Source organism: Propithecus coquereli, unplaced genomic scaffold (assembly GCF_000956105.1).
Source record: "Propithecus coquereli isolate 6110/MARCELLA unplaced genomic scaffold, Pcoq_1.0 Scaffold232, whole genome shotgun sequence".
In the NCBI taxonomy this organism is placed as follows: domain Eukaryota; kingdom Metazoa; phylum Chordata; class Mammalia; order Primates; family Indriidae; genus Propithecus; species Propithecus coquereli.
Window position 1 is genome coordinate 4,264,757 of NW_012147864.1, and position 19,231 is coordinate 4,283,987.

Here is a 19,231-nt window from a genome sequence, read left to right on the forward strand (position 1 = left end):
ATTTTAATGATTAAAAAAAAAAAAGAAAAAACCTGAGGGAGAAAAATAAGCCTTCAGGTCCCCTGCAGCTCTCCGTGGACAGGAGAGCCCCAGACACAAAACCCGGCTAGCCAAGGAGAAGGAACAGGCTTGGACTGGGCGGAGGCTGTAGGCAGAACGGGAGTCCGGTGGGTTGTCCCGGGAGCTATGTGCCTCCTGCCCCTTCTGCGCTTTAAAACTCTCAGCTCTGAAAACCCCGCCACGGTCCTCCCAACCAACAGGAGGTGCTGGTGTCTGTGGCAGCTTCCACCAGGCTGTAGGAACCCCAGCTCGTGGCACAGGCTCTGCCACCTCCTCCTGGGGACGGGGACACCAGCCCAGGCCCAAACTGTCCAGGCAGCAGGCCCAGAGGGCTTGTGGCGCTACAGGAAAGCAGCAGGACCCTGCGACGCACGCTGCACAGCAAGGTGCGCAATACAAGCACAAGCCAGCGTCACTGCACACTTGGGATAGCCTCAAAGGCCGGCCCTCTGGCTCCATCTCTTTCCGTCAAGTCAGGGAGGAAAACGGGGCTGGGGGTTTCTGCGTGGGGAAGGGGCAGCCTCCAGAAACATCTGCCCGGCCATCGGCCTGGAGCGCACCATTGTGCAGGGCTTGGGACCGGCCCAGCCGTCCTGATCTGACTGAGCCCAGCGCCCCAGGGAGGAGCTGGCCCAGACTTGAGCTCCTGCGCAGGTCAGGTTTGCTCTCCCAAAGGCAGGGCCTGCAGGCTCCCACTGGCCGGCTTCAGTCCCACAGACCCCTGCCCAGTGCCCGCCACAAGCCAAAGGCTCTAACACGTGGCCTCGGGCCATGCTGCCCAGTGGATGCCAGGGCCGCAGGTGACTGTTTAAATGTCAGTTAACCTCGGTGAAATAAAATCTCGAACTGTGTCCCTCAGTCACCACACTGCAAATGCTCAACAGCCCCGGAGGCTGGAGGTGGCCCTGTGTCTGACAGCATCGTCTAGCTGTCCCCTGCACTGCAGAAGGTGGCCTGGTGGCACGGGAGCCATCTGGCAGGCTCCCAACCTCCCTGGCTCAGGGACACTGTGGCCACGGGGAACGCCCACCAGGGCTCTGCCACCTGACCCTCACCGCGAGTGTGCTGTGCTGGACTGCACTGTTCCCAGGCCTAGGAGGAACCCGAGGCCACCTGCCACCGGCGCTGAGCCTCCCCGCTCTGTCCACTGCATCTCAAGGCTGCCCCACGGCAGGAAAGCCTGGCATGTTCCACGGGCAGCAAGCCCTCCCACCTCTTCCCTTCAGCCCCTGTGGCAGCTCCCAGGGGGCTAGGTGCCCCACCCAACCTGAACTCAAATCCACCCACCAGGGTCGGGGTCCTCCAGCTTCTCCTTGAGCCGGGGGAAGGCGGGGCGCAGCGACTCGGGATACTTCAGGAACACCTTGTACATGATCAGCACGGCCTTCTTCCGGATGTAGGGCTTGGTGTGTGACATCTGCCGAGACAGTGGGGGCGTCTGCACCAGGCTCCTCCACCTGCCTCACCCCTGCCCCGCGCCCCGCCCGCGTCTCACCACCAAAGCCTAGAGGAGAGAGCCCCCAGTCCCTCCGGCCACAGCCTACACACCCCACCACACTGCCTACCACCCAGGGACCACAGAGCAGCATCTCAGAGGAGTGGAAACCTGCCTGTGCCTGTGCCCAGGCCTGCGCCCTGGAGGCCGGCCCTCCTGCCTCTGTCCTGCCCCAGCAGTCCCGGGGTCCAGGAGGAAGAGCGGAGGCGCAAAAGCAAAGTCACACAGGGAAGCCCTCATCTGCACGGTCAGAGCTGGCAGCCCCACAGCACAGCGACCCCCAGGACACTAAGGGCCTCCCCTTGGCCGCCAGACCATCCTCTTGTCCCTGCTGAGCCCCTCCTCACCTGTCAGGCCTGGGGAGCCCCACCCCTCCACTGCTTGGCCCTGACAGAGCCCCTGGCCCACTGTGACAGGGCATCCACATCCACCCCTCGTGTGGGCTCCCAACTGCTCTAGTCGGGGAGCACGCTGCCGTGAAGGCCAGTTACTGTTTCAGCTCTATAGGCCAGACAGCCTCTGTCGGGACCACACGGCTCTGCCCTGCTCTGCTGAGGCCACGGTGTACAAGGCGGAAGGGGCGGGCCGGGCACCTGGCTCACAGCGGGGTGGGTAATGGACGTGGTCCTGGGCCTCACAAGCTGCTAACCCTAATTGGACAGACAGGGTCCAACCTAGAGCTGGGCAGGCTGTGCCCAACATCTCCAGACCATCAGCCGAGATCTACGCGTCTTCTTGTAGACGGGTGCTCACGCAGGGCCAACACCCCGAGGCAGAAGACGACCCCCTTCCCCCATCAGTGTGGCCCCACTTAGTAAGTGAAAAAGTCCTGCTAAGCTGGGGACTAGCTGGACACACAATAGATGTCCCGAGGACTACCATTTCTCGGGACTTCCATGTTCTAGAAGGTCACTGGGGCCCCTGTGAGAAGACAACCGGCTGGGCCATGTGCTTTAAGACCAGCTGGGCAGCCGGGAGCTACGTGGGGTGGAGAGGAGCAGACAGGGCCACATGGCAAATTGTGGCTGCTGAGATGACCGCCACCAGCATCAGCATCTCAGCAAGGAACCAACGTCCCTGCCAGGGCCTGGCCCACCAGGTGGTGCTGGGGGGTGACAGTGACTCGGCCCCCACCCCACCAGGCCACACACCTGCACCCAGCCTGTTCCCGCAGGGCCAAGTTTCCTTGGTGTGACACTTTAACCTGGGCATGTTCGCAACTCACCAGCGTCATGATGTCATTTGCCAGGTCTCTGGCAAGATCTGGGGTGACAAAACAGGACAGACCAGTCAGTGCAACGCCAGTGTCGTACTGGCTGGGGCTGCTCAGGTCCTGGAAAGGGAGGGAGAGGGGTTTAGCGGGTGGGTGCTGTAGATATGTGTCACCGTGCATGTCCCAGAAGGGGGTACACCCACTTGCGGTACAGTTTTGCCCCCGTCCCTGCCGCAGAGGGCTCTGGAGCTAACTCTAGATGACAAGGAACGAACTATAGCCCACTAGACACTGTCACCAAAAGAGGAGCCAGGACAGGCCATCTGGGGACAGACAGGGTCTGAGGAGGACGGGAACGTGCTGCATCTGAGAGCCCAGTCTCTGAGAGGTGGAGCCACCCAGGACAGAGGCCCACTGACCAACTGCACATCTGGGCAAAGGCTGCACCGGCTCTGAGCACGGCCTGGTCCCGGGGCTGCGGTCAGGGCTGCCCACCCCTGGCCGAGGGGCAGCTCCTGGCCTGCAGACACCCAGTGCACAGCCTGCTGACCATCACCCAGGCACAGAGCAGGCGGGGAGCCCCACAGCACAGGATCCCCAGAGACTGCCACCATTTCGGGTCCTGTCCCCCTAACAACCAAGGGACGAGACCAGGAATAACTCCTGTGGGTCCCTCTCAAAGCTTGGAAAAGCTTCAGGCTGGGGAGAATTCTATCTTGGGACCATGAGACACGAGGAGAAGCTGACGGCCACCCCACAGCCTCCTCTGGACTCGCGCTCCACCAGCTCAACCGCACGGCAATGGCTCAAACACAGGCCCATGCCCACGCCCCAGGTCTGCACGCCTGGGGAAATTCTCTCACTCCCGCAAACTTGCTCTTGGGGAGATTTTTGTAAGGAGTGTGCTGAGAAACACCTTACAAGCTGCCTTCTGTGGTCACAAATACGAAAACACTAGCTTTAAAAGCCACTCCACTCCCAGCCGAGGGGCGAGACGGCAGCAGAACCCGCACGGCAGCCTCACTCCCTCGGTGACTGGATTTTTCATTCAGCGCAATGCACCCAAGGGCCAGAGGAGGGGAGCGGGGACCCTGGGAGGCTGCCATAGGAAGTTTCAGAAAGGAAGGTGTGTCCGGAGATGTCCAGGTATTCGTGAAGCTGCCAGGAGACCCCAGCCCAACCACAGGCCCCTGTGGGAGGTGTGTTTCAAAAGTCACAGGTTCATTTAAAATGACACAGGAGTGCAAACGCCTGGGGTGCGCTCCCATCAGGATCCTACACAAAGGAAGCATATCGCTAACTGGCAGCGAGAGCTGTGGCCTCACAGACAGGCTCCTGAGTCTGGGGCCAGGACAGAGACAGGCAAAGGTGGGAACAGCGGCAGAGATGACGGTTAACCGCCTGAATCACTCCTGATTTAGCAGAAGCAATGTGTGATCCCGGGAAAAGGAGTCTCAGGCTGGAGCACTTGGGTGGAACAGAACAGCCTTGAGCGCGTTTCCTGGGGAAGCAGTGGGAGCTCTGAGGCCGTAGCGAGGTGCCCACACGGGGGACTGGCTGGGCAGTTGGCACCTGGGCGCCCAGGACACCGCACCTCCACCCTCCTCAGTCCTGTTGTCCGCCACTCACCCCAGCAACCCTCTCCCCTCCCTTCTTGGAAGGCTCAATTCCCACCTGGCAACCTGTTCCCCTCCTGCTGGGCACCCCACCAGCGCTCATGGCTGAGCTGGACCCTGGAGTCGTGGCACCTAGACCACAGGCCGCATGTGGCCAAGGCAGATGCCCGGCTCCATAACCTTGCTGAGGACGGAGAGCCTGGTAGGGCCAACAGTGGTGGGGTCTACACTGCCCCACGTGCAGGGCGGCAGCACATGGCCAACACCTGCAGAGCCCGCCCCTAAGCATGCTGGGAGCCCCAGCCCGTGAAGCCAGGTCACCTCCTGAGGGCGTAAGCCTTGCACTGGGCACTTGAGGGCCAGGGCTGTGGGCCGCGGCTGGAAAGGGACAAGCTGCCCACATAACATGGCCTTGGTTCCCCAACACCCCTGACTTCTCCACAATGAGGGGGAAACAAAAGATGCGCAAAGTGCTGGGGCCAAAGAGGAAATTTATTACTCGGTGGTCTTCAAACACCATTTCAAATGTAAAAAAAAGGTACACACGACTAAAGGTACACATGTCAGGTGGCTCAAAAGAGCCCTTGGACGGAAGGCCCCACGAGGGCAGGGAGGGGAGTGTGACCTTGGGAGGTGCTGCCACAGGGCAGGATGGAAAGACAGCGGGGTGACCAGAGGACAACTGCAGCGCAGATGCCTGGCGCCCACCGGCCTTCCAGGAAGCGAGGTTGAGAAGCGGGGTGTTCAGCAGCCCCCCAGCCTTGCACACCTGCCAGGGAGCAGAGCTTGACCCACCAAGGCCATCTCTTCGTGTCTCCTGGGAAACACGACGGCCTAGGCAAGCCGGGCCTGCTTGCTAAGGAACCTACAGGCGTGGGGTCTATGGACCCTCGGAGCCCAGGGCTCCTGCTTCCTGCTCTCCCACGCGTGTGATGGGAAAAGCAGCACAGAGACAGAGGCTTGGCCGGGGAGACCCACCCAGCGCTGAGCATGAGGGGAGGCCTACCTTGCGGATCTGATTTGTGGTCAGCATGATGACGTCGGTGCCCTCGTGAAAGCTCTGGGAGGCGGCCAGGTAGCCGATGCGCTGTGGAGAGGACAGACGCGGCATCAGGGCCACGCCAGGGGCCACGCCAGGGTGGGCGGTGGGTCCCCTCACCAGCTGGATGCCAGGAAGCCACTTGTGAACCACGCCAGGTCTCGTCTAGCTCCAGAGGAGGAAATTCCCACTGAGGCTTGTCAAAGCCACTGGGTCCTGCAGCTAACGTTCTACACTCCCCTAGCGCACTGGCAGCCAGGGACTGCCTTCCCACAGCGAGTCAGAGTCTGGGATCTTAGGACAGCTCAGTTCTCTCTGCCGGGCTGAAGTGACAGCTAAAACCACACTCCCAAACACACTTGACGCTTTAAACACACGTGCACAGGGAGCTGCCACAAATTTTAGCAAATACGACATTTTATTTCTTCACCAAGCGTGACCCGCAGGCAGGGGCTCAGGGCCCTCAGACTAGAACCACAGAGGCGCTAGGCCACTGCAGGGTGTGTCCCGATGGAAGGTGAAGAAAGCTTTCACCTGACCCAGGATAATCCCAGGCCACACACCATACACGGAACGGGCCACAGCTGGGAAAAATTATTTTTGTGGGCGTTTACTGACACGAGAGACATGCCTATATGATACCGAAAGGAAATAACAACCAAAATTGTTTACGAGGGAGAGCACTACAATGCAAACAAAAAATGCTCAGAAAATGTCCAAGAGGCAAGAGAACATGCTGACAAGTGGAGAACTCTGGGCAGGGACCAGTGTCTGGCTGGGTTTTGGAGGAGTTACACATTTATCTGAATTTGCAGCCCCTCGCCGGCACCAGCCCACTCAGGAAAGCTGGACCGTGTCCCGTGCCAGCCGGGCCCTGGCCACAGGACGGATCTGTGGGGACATCCAGTGGGGCATCCTTCCTCCCACCACCCTGCCAGCCTCCCCGGCCCGAAGCCCACCTTGAACGTGAACTTGGAGGCACTCATCACTTCTATGATGTTGAAGGCGGCCCAGCTGATGTCATACCCCAGCATCTGTAACTATCGTGAGAGGAAGGCACAGTCACTTTTACTCATGAGCCAAGGTGGACAAGGCACTTAAGCCATGACATCAAACACTCCCTCCCTGCATGTGAAGGACACACTCCATTCACAATCTCTCTCTTTCTCTTTTTTTTGAGACAGGGTCTCACTCTGTCGCCTGGGCTGGAGAGCAGTGGGACCGTCACAGCTCACTGCAGCCTCCAACTCCGGGGCTCAAGCGATCCTCCCGCCTCAGCCTCCCAGAGTGCTGTGGCTACAGCAGTGAGCCACCCCGCCTAGCTCTATCCACAGTCTTAACACACAAAGTTTATCCGACATGTACCCCTGGGGCCTTTTCTTTCTTCTCTTGAAAAACGACTCTTACTTTTAAAAACTATAGGGACAGGCTAATAATAGACCCTAAAAGAGGATAAATGCCTGCAATTGAGAAGCTAGGCTTCCGTGCACTGGCTGAACTCCCCTACTGCCCTTGGGGAATGGGCTGCTCACAACAGCTACGTGAGACAAAGGCCAACACCAGGGACTCCCTGGACAAGCCCTTTACTGCCAAAAGGAAACAGGCCATGGCGAGGAGGGGGGTGCCTGTCCTCTGCCCACGTGCGGTAGCCAGGCAGGGAACCTGGCCCAGGAAGGTTCAGAGCCCCAGCTCCACTCAGCAGGCTTCCCGGCAGGAGCTGAGACTGCAGGAGAGGGGCGCCCCTGCCAGCCTCCACTCAGGAGAGGACCCCTTCCCCCAGGGCCACCACCACGCCCTGAGTGCTGCCACCCACCCACATGACAATCACAGCACTCCTCTCCAGGACTCCGAGTTTACCCTGCACGGCTCACTGACAGCACAGACGTAAGAGCTCTATGCAGTGGCTCCAGTGAACGTCTGATGCGCAGATGGACGGCAGGCACACAGTGGAGCAGAGGGCAGCGTGACAGCACCGGGGAGCAGGCCCAGGGCCGCCGAGCAGACGGAGCACTTACATACGTCAGCTTGCAGACTGCGTTTGCCTTCACCGCGATGTTGTCCTGCTTCAGCTCCTGCTTGATTTCGTCAATGCACTGAGAGATATATTTTGCCTAAAAGGGGAAAATAATTAAAATTACAAATGTTTAGCTGAAACCGTTAAAAATAACTATTTCGGAAAGGAGCCAGACACAAAAGGCCATGCAGTGTGAGATTCCATTTATATGAAATGTCCAGAACAGGCGGATCCACAGAGACCGGACGTGGATTTGTGGGTGCCAAGGTGGGGAGCAGGTGGGAAGGGCATGGTTTCTTTCTGGGTGATGAGAACGTTCTGGAACTAGGTAGTGGTGGAGGGTGCACACACCCTGCCCTGTGTGCCCACTCCTCACACTGGATCCCCCCACCGATGGCTGCTGTGGTGTGTGCTGCGTGAACGTCTGTGCGCGAGTTTCGCAGCGGGTGTGTTCTGATTCCCTGGAGCCCACTTGCTAACCCAGCGCGTCTACTGAACACCACCCGAGACAGTCTGACCCGAGAACTGACGCACGAGGTCCAGAGTGACAGACAGTGGCCCCTCTGGGAGTGGCAGTTGTGGGGCTCTCACACCGTGAGAGAGAGACAGGCAGAGCTGGCACCATGTCGGCTCTAAAGAGAACCCGGCACTCCCCAAGAGGAGAGGGTGGTCACCACGGGGTCAGGAACAACTCCGTCAGCTGATGTGTGAGGGCCCCACACCCATGAGGTGGGCTTGGCCTCAGCCCCCAATGCCAAGTGCCCTGTGAGGCACGAGGAGCCCACTCCGTCATGTGACCATGGGACCAAGAGCTGTAACTGCTAGGACTCTGTCCTGCCATGCCCCTGACCTCGGGGTTCAACATTCCTCCCGCTGCACTGTCCGCCACGTTGCCCCTCCCAGAGGTCCTCCTGTCCCAAGTCCTCTGTCCCCAGTCCTTCCTGTGTCACCCTAGGACCACACCCCACCCAGCCTGAGACCCCCAGCTGCCACCAGCACAGGCGCAGGGAACGAGCCACAGCTGCCCGGGCGCTGTCCCAGCCTCAGGGAGCGTGCTGAATATTTCACGACCCAGGTGCAGTGCAGCGGAACAAGCATCACCGTATCCTTCCAACACGCTTCAAGTTACTAAATCCCGAGAGGGATCCTCAGCTCCTGTCCCTGGTGCATGGGTGGCCCTTTTCTGCACCCCACAGGTTGATGCCTGTTAATGGTTTAAAATGGCAAGAACAAAAAGGCAACCACAAGTGCTGAGAAGTCGGTGCCCCCCCCACGGCGGGAGGGCAATGGAGGGCAGCCTGGGGCTCCCCCAGAGGTTAAGCAGGGACTTGCCACGTGGCCCATGTGTGTGCCCAAGAACCCTGAAAACCAGCGCGTGGGTGTTCACCTTAGCACTATTCCTAATGGGTCAAACGTTACCCAGCTGACGAACAGGTAGACACAACGTGACAGACCCGTGCCCACCAGTTTCCCAGGCAGTCCGGGAACTCCCAAGTCAGTCCCAACCCTGAGACTCCCTCTCGGCTTTCTGACTTCTGCTAACAGCCAGGTAGCTCCTCCCAGTGCAAGCCTCCCGAGAGCATCTTGTAAGCACACTCCCAGCAGGCGCCGGGAACAAGCAAAGCAGCAGTGCTGGGCGGTGCTGTTTCTCCTGGCTCTTCCCTACCCATGTTCTGCACACGGACTCAGCTCAGATCTCCAGCTGATCCCAGAACAACGCGTGCGCAGGACACATTTCAATACCCCAACGGATGCTAAAAGAAATAAATAGGCCAGGTGTAGTGGCTCTCGCCCGTGATCCCAGCACTCTGGGGCCAAGGTGGGAGGATTGCTTGAGCCCAGGAGTTTGAGACCAGCCTGAGCAAGAGTGAGACCCTGTTTATACTAAAAATAGAAAAATTTAGCCAGGCGTGGTGGTGGTGCCTGTAGTCCCAGCTACTCGGGAGGCTGAGGCAGGAGGATCCCTTGAGCCTAGGAGTTGGAAGCTGCAGTGAGCTGTGATGACCAGCCTGGGTGAGAGTGAGACTATCTCAAAAAAAAAAAAAAAAAAAAAAGGCATAAAGTGTAATAGCTACATATCATTGATACTTATTACAGAAGAAAAGGAAATTAGAGGTGCAACATGATGAAATTTCTCAAATATCTCAGCCAAGTCCATGCAGAGTTCACACTTCGCACGGAGCAAAAGCAGCACTGAAACACTGACTCTGGTTTCGGCAACTATTTAATCATTCTGGAATTTAATCTAGAACACAGGATGCGTACTTCCTTTCTGTATGAACTCCTCGGGGCCATAGGATGTGCCGTTTCAACCCTGGATGGACATCAGGATTTCTGGGGCACGTTGTCTTTTTTTTAAGTTCAGGTTCTCTCCTCCCTGCTGACAAACTGAGGCAGACTGTCCAGGAGACCAAAGAGCCTGTATGACTGACCAAGGGCTCACAGCTCACCCGCGCTGCCGTCCCAGCTGCGCACCACCCAGGTTGCACGCCGTGGGCCTAGAGGGCGCCTTTGTAAAAAATCCCTGGGAATGGGAATAGCAGACCAGGGAGGAGGCCACAGCCGTGAAAGGAGCTTCATGAAGAACGCAGACGGCTGAGACGCTAGAGAGAGGGAACCACGTTCACAACCAGGGAGGGGATCACAGCTACACCCCACCCAACCCCAGCCCTGCCTGGGGCCATCACCCCCGCTGACATTAGCTGCAAGGCTGGAGCAGCTCCACTTCCACCCTGAAACGCCCCGTGTCCACGGGCACAGAACGGTGAACGCAGTGGCCGCACGACAGAACACAGCACCTGCGACAAGCGCAGCTCTCACGGAAGGAGCCGGGGAAGCCAGGCAGCAAAAAGGACACCTTCGGCTACATGGTGCTCTACGGTTTAGGGACACAAATTTAAGTGATAACGCTATAGCAAATTAAGGAAATTATACTCATAGAACTCGGAATAATTGGATAATTACCATAATAATCAGCTATACAACATCCTATGCATCACATATTTCATAATTAAAGAGATTCAGAAGGGGAAAAAAAGCAAATCTAGAAAATGCACCTTCTGGGTCCAACAACACTGTGGCAAAGTGGGGACGAGGGGGCGCCAGGATGAAGGGGAGGGCGTCCGGGAATTCTGGGAGATTTTTCTTACCATCAGCTTGGGTCAGGAGTTCTTGACGTGAGGACGATTCCGCCCCCAGGGGACACTGAGCAATGTCTGGGAACATTAGTGACTGTCACAGCTGAGGGAAGGGGAGCTCCTGGCTTGGGGTGGGTGGAGGTAGGGACGCTGCTCAGCACCTGCAGTGCCCAGGGCAGACCCCACAGAGATGTGGCCCAGTGTCAACAGCATGGGGGCTGGGGGGTGATTTTTAGCGGAATGGCCAATGTTATTAAAGAAAGGAAAAAACAGTTCAAACTTGGTATCTTTTTTCTCCTCAGAAGCTGTTAAAATAGAAGGACTGCTACAAAACAACAGCCAGCCAGCACGTCCTGAATGTCACCCAGTGCCAGGCATGCCAAGTCTTCAAGTCACAGTCCCTGAGGAGCAGCCAGGGTGACCCCCAGCCCTGCACACTCTCACGGGCAGAGGCCATACACGCCTGAGCACTGGGCAGAGCCACAAGGAATCAGCACTTTGAGGTTGGAGGCAACAGAATGTCAGCACTGCCATGTGTTCTCTCCTACCCCTCGATTATGCCCAACTTTAAATTACCATTCTACATGATGAAACTAAATTTTAATAAAATAAACACTCAGATACATCAGTTAAACGGGCTGTAAATTTTTATACCCACGTGAAAATATTTTGACACTGGTTTAGGGCGGTAAAAATCCAGAAATGACATCCTTTTAGTTTGCTCACAAGTCCCGAGGCATGTGCATATCTGCTCCCGGGGTGCTCTGCCCACCTCTCCCAGGTGAACCAGACTCCTGCACCAGGCTCCTGGTCCAGCCACGGAGGACAGAGCCTGGCCCCTGATGCGGCGGCACTGGAGGGACTCGCTATGGACACTGCACAAACTCGACACCTCGCAGCAGACATGGCTTCACGCACCAGTCAGCCAGCGCATGGGAGGCACCACCCAGTCCCTCAACAGGCATTTCCTGAGCCCCCACCGCTGCCAGCTGCTGGGCCAGTGACCAAATGTGAGCAGGTATAGGAGCCAAAGGACTCCAGGCCAAGGACAGGTGTACAAAGGCCTGGAGGTCTACAGGTTTGGCAGGTTGGGGGCTCTACCTGGAGCGCAGCAAGGCTGGAGCCCAGGGCAGCCTGTGGCCGGAGGGGGTTGACAAGAGACCAGGCTGGAAGGGGAGCAGGGTGCCGGATCACGCAGGCTGAGAGCCACACAGCCGGCCGGGGCAGATGAGCCCACGCAGGGGTCTGGGGCAGGCACGGAGCTGGGAGGTAACTGAGGTCAGGAGTCAGCAAGGAGGTGGCTTCTGCAAACACATGGGTGTGACAGGAAAGTGGCCCAAACCAAAACTGCAGCAGGGAGCCGGGAAGCCCAGAAAAGACAGCAGAGGCTCAGTGAGGTGAGTGATGGGGATGGCCTGAGGCTTTCCCAGAGCCAAGAAGGGCAGAGAAAGGACAGGTTGGGGCAAAGGAGGAGCCCACTGCAACACGCTGAGCTGAGGGCGCCCAAGATGCCCCGGTGGTGATGTCCAGGTGACAACTGGACAGACAGGTACAGAGTATCAAGATCGGAACTGGAGAGAATAAGGTTAGAGGGCAGGAGGGCAGAGGCAGAGGAGGAAGCCTAGAGGGCGAGGGGGCGGGGCCCAGGGAGACTACCCAGGGCGGGAAGAGGAGGAAGCCTGCAGCCAGGGAAACCCACTAAACAGGGGGAGAGAGGGAGGCGTGACCTGAGGCCCACGATGGCCCAGGCACAGAGCTGCAAAGCCCACCTGGCAGCCACTGGCCACATGTGGCCTTGAGCACCTGAAATGTGGCCAGCCAGACCAAGATGTGCTGTGGGGGCCAAATACACGCAGACGCCCCCCCCAAAAGACCCCACAGGGAACAAGAGTGTGAAGGAGTAACTCAATAACCTTTAAGGATGGCCTGAGAAACAGCCAGGAGTTGGAGGCTACAGTGAACTGTGATGACACCACTGCACTCCAGCCTGGGTGACAGAATGAGACCCTGTCTCAAAATAAAAGTTTTTCCCAAAATATGAAAAGTAACTGAGAATAAATTATTAAAGGTCATTTGTTTTTTTCCCAAGTTATATCTAAGTTTTAGAAGCAACAGACATGCTCGGTGGATTCCCCCAACCTGCCAACATTATCCTTGCCGTATCTTAAGGATTCAAATAACCTCGAGCAGCCCAAAAACTGTGCAAATTGGACCGCTACTTTGCAAACTTTTTGGACTCATTTTAAGAAATATTTTTTGCATGGTAACCCAACTCACTCACTCACACACAAATCACACGCAGAAACAAAGTGTCAAGAAAGGACAGTGACTCTACATGCCTACAGTCAAGTATTTCCTAGTTTCTTTTCCTTTTTTTTTTTTTTTTTTTTAGAAACGGGGTCTCGCTGTGTTGACCAGGCTGGTCTTGAACTCCTGGCCTCAAGTGATCCTCCCAAAGTGCTGGGTATACAGGTGTGGGCCACCGCACTGGCCTTCCTTTTTCTCACTTAGCAAAACCCATTAAATTGAATTTACAACCCCCTAAGGGATGACAGTCTGAGGTCTGGAAAACAGCAAACTAGACAACCTCTTAGGGCGCTCTGGCGTTTGCAGAAGACAGAAGACTGTGCATCGTCAGAACAGCTGGCAAGGAGGGAGGAACTGCCACCTGATGTTACAGATGATGACACAGAGTAGGGGCCTCTCCTGGGTTACCCAGTAAGGAAGTCCAAGAACTTGGACTCAAGTCCCCGAAACTTCGTACCATTTCCACTCATCCACGCTGCCTTTCCACGTGGCTTTTGAAGTTACTGCTAAGCCTTGTTTCCACAATGTCACATGAAGCTTTAAGTGAATACCTATTATAAAACGGAAACCTTTTTTGTAAATTAAACTGCTGCTGAAAAAGCACACTGTCAGCAATCTGTTCCGGGTGCCGTGGGTGGGAGGGAAGAACCCACAACAGTCTACACGGTAGCTGCTTTTGCACAGGGGGGAGGGTGGGACCACAACTGTCACTGAACTGTCACTCACTGCTCTCCAATCAGGAGACGCCAGCAGCCAGACACATCCCAGGAGTGAACACCTGAATGATCACTCTCCAGGCCGTAAGGATGGTCTTCGAATGAGAAAACCAAAGTCCCAGGCACCATGTGTCCTGGCCGGCACTGCCAACTGGCCAACGGCAGGGCCCACAAGGAAACCTGGGACTTTCAAGGACTTCCAGCACCAGCCTGGCCCTGTGCTTTTAAAAACGTTTCCACCACCAATACCCCGCTGAACGGGCCCAAGCCTGTGGGGAAGGTGCCATCAATTCACACCAATTCCAAATGAAGAAACCAAGGCCCAGGGGACTTCCAGGGATGACACACACAGCCCCCTGAAAACCAGGCTCCCTGACTAGAGGGTGCAGTCCTCCACCGGACAGACCCTGTGGCCCATCCTCGAGATCCCACAGCAAGCTGCTTAGGGACACCCCCTGAAGGTGGGGGCAAGCCTAGGAGCTCCTACCCGTGCAAAACAGTCATCTCAGGGAGCAAGCCTCGTCCCAAATGTGCTCAGCCACACTCAGTAAATAAAATCCGGGCCAATCAGCTCCTCTTTCCACTCACAAAGAAACTGAAGACCACGCATGAGTTAGTTACAGAGGATGCAAAACCAAAGGAAGAGACGGGAAGGGGCCGTGGAGATGAACAAATACAACCTCATGACATGGCAGAGGAGGTCACACCACTTCTGAAAAAGTGCAACAACAACATGGCAAGAAGTCAGGTTCCCAGGGAGGGGGACCTGCGCTGAGGGTGCCTCCCAGAAAATTCATGAGCTTCTCTGCCCCTCCTGGGGGCCACTGTGAGGATGAGATAGCATCTGGTATTGGGACCTGCACGGTATCAGGGTATCAGACAGCTGCACTCCCTTCAGGGACAGCGAGCAGGCAAACGAGAGGCAGGAGGGAGGCTTTTCAATGCTTCCGCTGCACCGGCATCCTTTGATGAGGCTGGATGCCTGGTGGCCGCTAACTACCCCCATTCTTCCCCAATCTAGGTCACAGGTTGGGGGAAGGGAGGGGCGGGAAGGAAAAGGTGCCCACAGTTACCATTTACTTTTGGAAAACCATTTCCTTGCCCTGGCTTTCGAGTTCCCCATTCCAGGCTGCCGTGGGCTGCTCCCTCACTGTTGTCCTCTCTGTCACAGGCCGCCCGAGAGACAAGGCCCTGAGACCTCGCCCGCTTCCCAGCCAGGCCCCAGGAAGCGACGTGGACACTCATTTACCCTCCAAGAGCAGCCCGGGACCTCCTGCCTCATTCTTCCAGGGAGGGGACCCTCGGGAGGCCCTGGGGCACAGCCCCGGACCCTGCATTTTTCATAAGTGATGCAGAAACGCACACAGGTTGGAGAATCTCTCCTCGGAGACCTGGCAAGTCTCTTCGGGTGGGACAAGGCAGGCCCCAATCTCCCTCCGAATCGGGAAACTGAGGCACAGGAAGGAGGCCACCCAGCGGCGGGGCCGGGGCTTCCCCCAGGAGATTCGACACCCGCGGGAGCCCAAGAGCAGCTGCTCGGGGACCTTTGCCCCGCGGGGTAAACTGAGGCTGGGGAGGAGGTGTGAGGCGCCCCAGGGTCCGGAGCGGCGCGAGCCGGGGGCGCGCAGGGCAGGGCAGGGCAGGGCCGGGGGTGGGCGACCAGGCCGGGCCGCCCCGCTCGGAGCGCCGGGCTCACCTCGTCCTCCTTGTGGTTGCGGATGCCACGGACTAAGTCCTGCAGGTTCTTGTCGAACATGCGGTCGATGCTGCCCTTGACCATCTTGAGGGCCATCGCGGCGGCCGACGGGCTCTGGCCCGGGGAAGCCCGCGGCCGGGAGCCGGGAGGGGGGCCGGGGGCCGCGCCTGCCGCCCGCGGAGCGCTGCGCTGCCGGCCGCCGAGGCGGGGCGAGCTCCCAGGCCAGGGCGGCGGCGGGGGTCGGTGAACGGCGGCAGCTGCGACCCGCTCTGCAAGGCCCGCACTCCCACTTCGGGCGGCTTGCAAATGGCGGACAAGATGGCGGCCGGTCAGCTGACGGCGGGCGCTCGGTCCCAGCCGACCCGCCCCCGGAAGCCACGCCTCCCCGGAAGCCTCGCCTCCTCACCGCCGGGACATCGCGTTTCCCTGACGACGACAGGCCGCCCAATGGCAGTATGGGCACCGCCTTCTCCGTCCCCTCAGCCACGCCCCTAACGGATGAAAGCTTTGCGCTTTCATTGGTCAGTGGCCTCCGAAGCTCCACCTACTTCCTCGTTCCGGGTTCCAACCACGCCTCTTAGAAGCCCCTAGTCTGTGTGACAGCTCTGGGCGGGGCCTGAGGTGGGCGGGGCGCCCACGTGGAGCTTAACCTGCAAGTTCCCGCAGACGACCCAGCTCCGCCTTCTCTGAATCTAAACGCTGACGCTGCCCGAGAGCCTCCAAAACTCAAAGCTGGGGTGGACGAATCCTGTTTCCCGCAGCCTCACAAAATGCTGTGGTATGGGCAGGACCGGGATAAACATGCCTACGGGAGGAAAGTGAGCCCAGAGCTGGGACTCAACGTGGCCACCCATTCAATAACCGTTGATCCTACTGTGTGCCAGGCGTGGCAAAGGGCAGACGGCAGTGGGTGAGGTAGGCCGAGTCCTTGCCCTCTGGGAATATAGCATTGAGAGAGTGAAAAAAGCAAGGCACAAACTGGGATGAGATATTTACGATACATATATCTGGCAAACACTTTTATCCAGAATTAAGTTAAACAAAACAAAACAAAAATTCCTGCAAATAACGAAAAAAAGGACAACCCAGTTAAAACATGGCAAAAGAGTAACATGCACCTCACAAAAGAGTTCATACAAATGGCCACTCACATATATGCAAAAGGTGCTCCATACCGTCAGTGATCAGGGAAATGTAAATTAAAACCGCGATAAGATAGCACTGCGCTCCCTACAAGAATGGCTAAACATACACAGTTTGACAATATCAAGTATTCTAGGGATGTGGAGCAACTGGAACTCTCCTCTCGTACACTCCAGGAGGGAACATAAAACATTGCAGCTACATTGGAAAACTGTTTGACAATACGTAGGAAAGCTAGCACCTGTATACTCTAAAACCCAGCAATTTCACTGCCTTTCCCAACAGTCCCAACAGGAATGCATGAATACGTCCACCACGGACATGGACAAGAATGTTCAAAGCAGCTGTCTTTATATCAGCCAAAAATCCAAAACAACTCAAATGTAAAATCAGCAGAAAATAGATAAGTAAACTGTGGTAGATTCGTGTCGTGGAATATTATGCAGCAATGAAAAAAGCAAATTGCCAACAGAGAACAAAGTGGATGAATTACACAGACTCAGTGTTGAACAAGATAAGCCAGACACAAAAGACTGTCCATGATATGATTCCATTAATGTGAAGTTCAAGAACTAATCTATGACAATGGAGTGTCGAATGTTCCCCAAAATTTATGTGTTGAAACTTAATCACCAAGGTGATAAGAGGTGGAGCCTTTAGGAGGTGATTAAGTCATCAAGACAGGGCCCTCATACATGGAAGTAGAGCTCTTATAAAAGGGCTTCAGGGCCTGAGCACAGTGGCTCACACCTGTAATCCCAGCACTTTGGGAGGCCGAGGCAGGAGGATCGCTTGAGCCCAGGAGTTTGAGGTTGCTGTGAGCTAGGCTGATGCTGCGGCACTCTAGCCAGGGCAACAAAGCCAGACTCTGTCTCGAAAAAAAAAAAAAAGTAGGAATTCCTGCCACATGTAACATCAATGAACCTTGAGAACATTATGCTAAGGGAAATAAATCAGTCACAGAAGGATAAGAACTGTATGAGTCCACTCCTTAGGAATATTTAAAGTAGTCAAAATCACAGAATCAGAAAGTATTAATAGAAAGGTGGTTGGCAAGATATGAAGGACAGGGAGAGGGGAAGGAGGAATTACTTTAGTGGGTATACATTTTCAGTGTTGAAAGATGAAAAAGTGATAAGAGATTCATAGCACAACTGTGTGAACATGTTTAATGCTACTAAACTGTACACTTAAATATGATTATAATGGCAAACTTAATGTTAGGTGTTTTTTAGTACAATAAAAAAATAAAGGCCAGGCAAGGTGGCTCACGCCTGTAATACCAGCACTCCGGAAGGCTGAGGCAAGGAGGATCACTTGAGGTCGAGACCAGCCTGAGCAAGAGCGAGACCCCATCTCTATAAAAAAATATATAAAAATCTCCTGGGCATGGTGGCACACACCTGCAGTCCCAGCTATTCAGGAGGCTGAGGCAGGAGGATCCCTTGAGCCCAGGAGTTGGAGGCTGCAGTGAGCTGTGATGACGCCACTACACTTCAGCCTGGGCGAGAGAGCGAGACCCTGTCTCTTAAAATTTTTTTTAAAAAATAAATGTTTAAGTATATACAGAGGCCTGTGATTTATGTTAACAGACAAATAAAATAAATGTTTATGTCGACGTAGAATGAAGAATGGTTTTGACAAGAGCAGAGTTTTTACATCCTGGAAACTGGTGGGCTGCCTGCAATCTCTGGCGTGGCCAGCAGAGAGCAATGCTAGACAGGCTCAGAGAAGGGGCAGCTCCTCTGGAAGGATCTTGGCCTGGAGCCCTGAGCTCTGGCACCGGGTAGGAGGTTCGGACATCTGTCATTAGTCCCAGCTACAGCCCTGAATTAGTTCCCTGGTCCACAAATGATCCACCCGTCTATCCCATCTGCCTACCCACCCACTCACCCATCCATCTACTCATCCATCCATCCATCCATCCATCCACCCATCCATCCATCCATCCATCCACCCATCCACCCATCCATCCATCTGTCCACCCACCCATCCATCCACCCATCCATCCACCCATCCATCCACCCACCCATCCATCCACCCATCCAGCAACATACTATCTACCGTATGCCAGCTTGGGCAAGGAGCAGAGACAGACGACAAAGTCACAGCTAGGAGAAAGTTTTGGGGAAGAGTGGTCCAGGCAGATGTCAGGACAAAGTGCAGGGTCCACTAAAACTTAGAAGCGGGAGAAGCAGAGAGGAAGGTGGCGGGGCTGGTGGGGATTGAGGAAGATGAACTTGGCGGGGTTGGTAAGGGCCAGATCAGGCACCATTTTACAGGAGCATTCATTGAGTGACTATGGAATACCCCACATATGTTCTTGTGTTTTGATCCTCATGACAATGGATGAAGGCAGCAGACATCCGCTGCAATCAACCAACCAGGTTTGATGAAGCTACAGTGGATAATACCAGCGCTGGACCACCAAGTAGACACCATTGGCTTTTTTTGCTGAATATTCAGTTTTGGACCATGTTTTGGCATTTCATCATTATCCAGCCATTGTGCCAAATGCTTGCAATTGTCAAAAAGAATCCGTTTTTCATCACGAGTCACAATACGAATATGGTGTAGAAATGGTTTGCCTTCGTGTCGTGACAGCAAAGAAAGGCAAGCTTCCAGACGATTTCTCTTTTGACCCTCATTTAATTCATGCTATCCAGCTTTTTTAGCTTGCCAATTTGTTTCAAATAGTCCAATATTGTCGGAATAGTATTAATAACATCAAACCTTGCTGCTAATTCACATGTAGGCTGAGATGGATTCGCTTCCACTACAGCTTTCAGCTCATC

The 19,231-nt window shown here is 55.8% G+C and overlaps 1 protein-coding gene across 1 annotated transcript in view; it reads right to left on the bottom strand.

Moving 5' to 3' along the window:
• AP3D1 (adaptor-related protein complex 3, delta 1 subunit) overlaps positions 1-15,604 on the bottom strand; it is a 36,490-nt gene extending 20,886 nt beyond the window's left edge. The window contains exons 1-6 of the mRNA XM_012645432.1: positions 15,294-15,604; positions 7,439-7,534; positions 6,383-6,463; positions 5,391-5,471; positions 2,781-2,888; positions 1,348-1,477 (exon numbers count right to left, since the gene is read on the bottom strand). Of these exons, the coding sequence (XP_012500886.1) occupies positions 1,348-1,477; positions 2,781-2,888; positions 5,391-5,471; positions 6,383-6,463; positions 7,439-7,534; positions 15,294-15,389 (592 nt within the window). The 5' untranslated portion in view covers positions 15,390-15,604. The remainder of the gene's footprint in view (positions 1-1,347; positions 1,478-2,780; positions 2,889-5,390; positions 5,472-6,382; positions 6,464-7,438; positions 7,535-15,293) is intronic.
• Between the last annotated feature and the right edge of the window lie 3,627 nt (positions 15,605-19,231).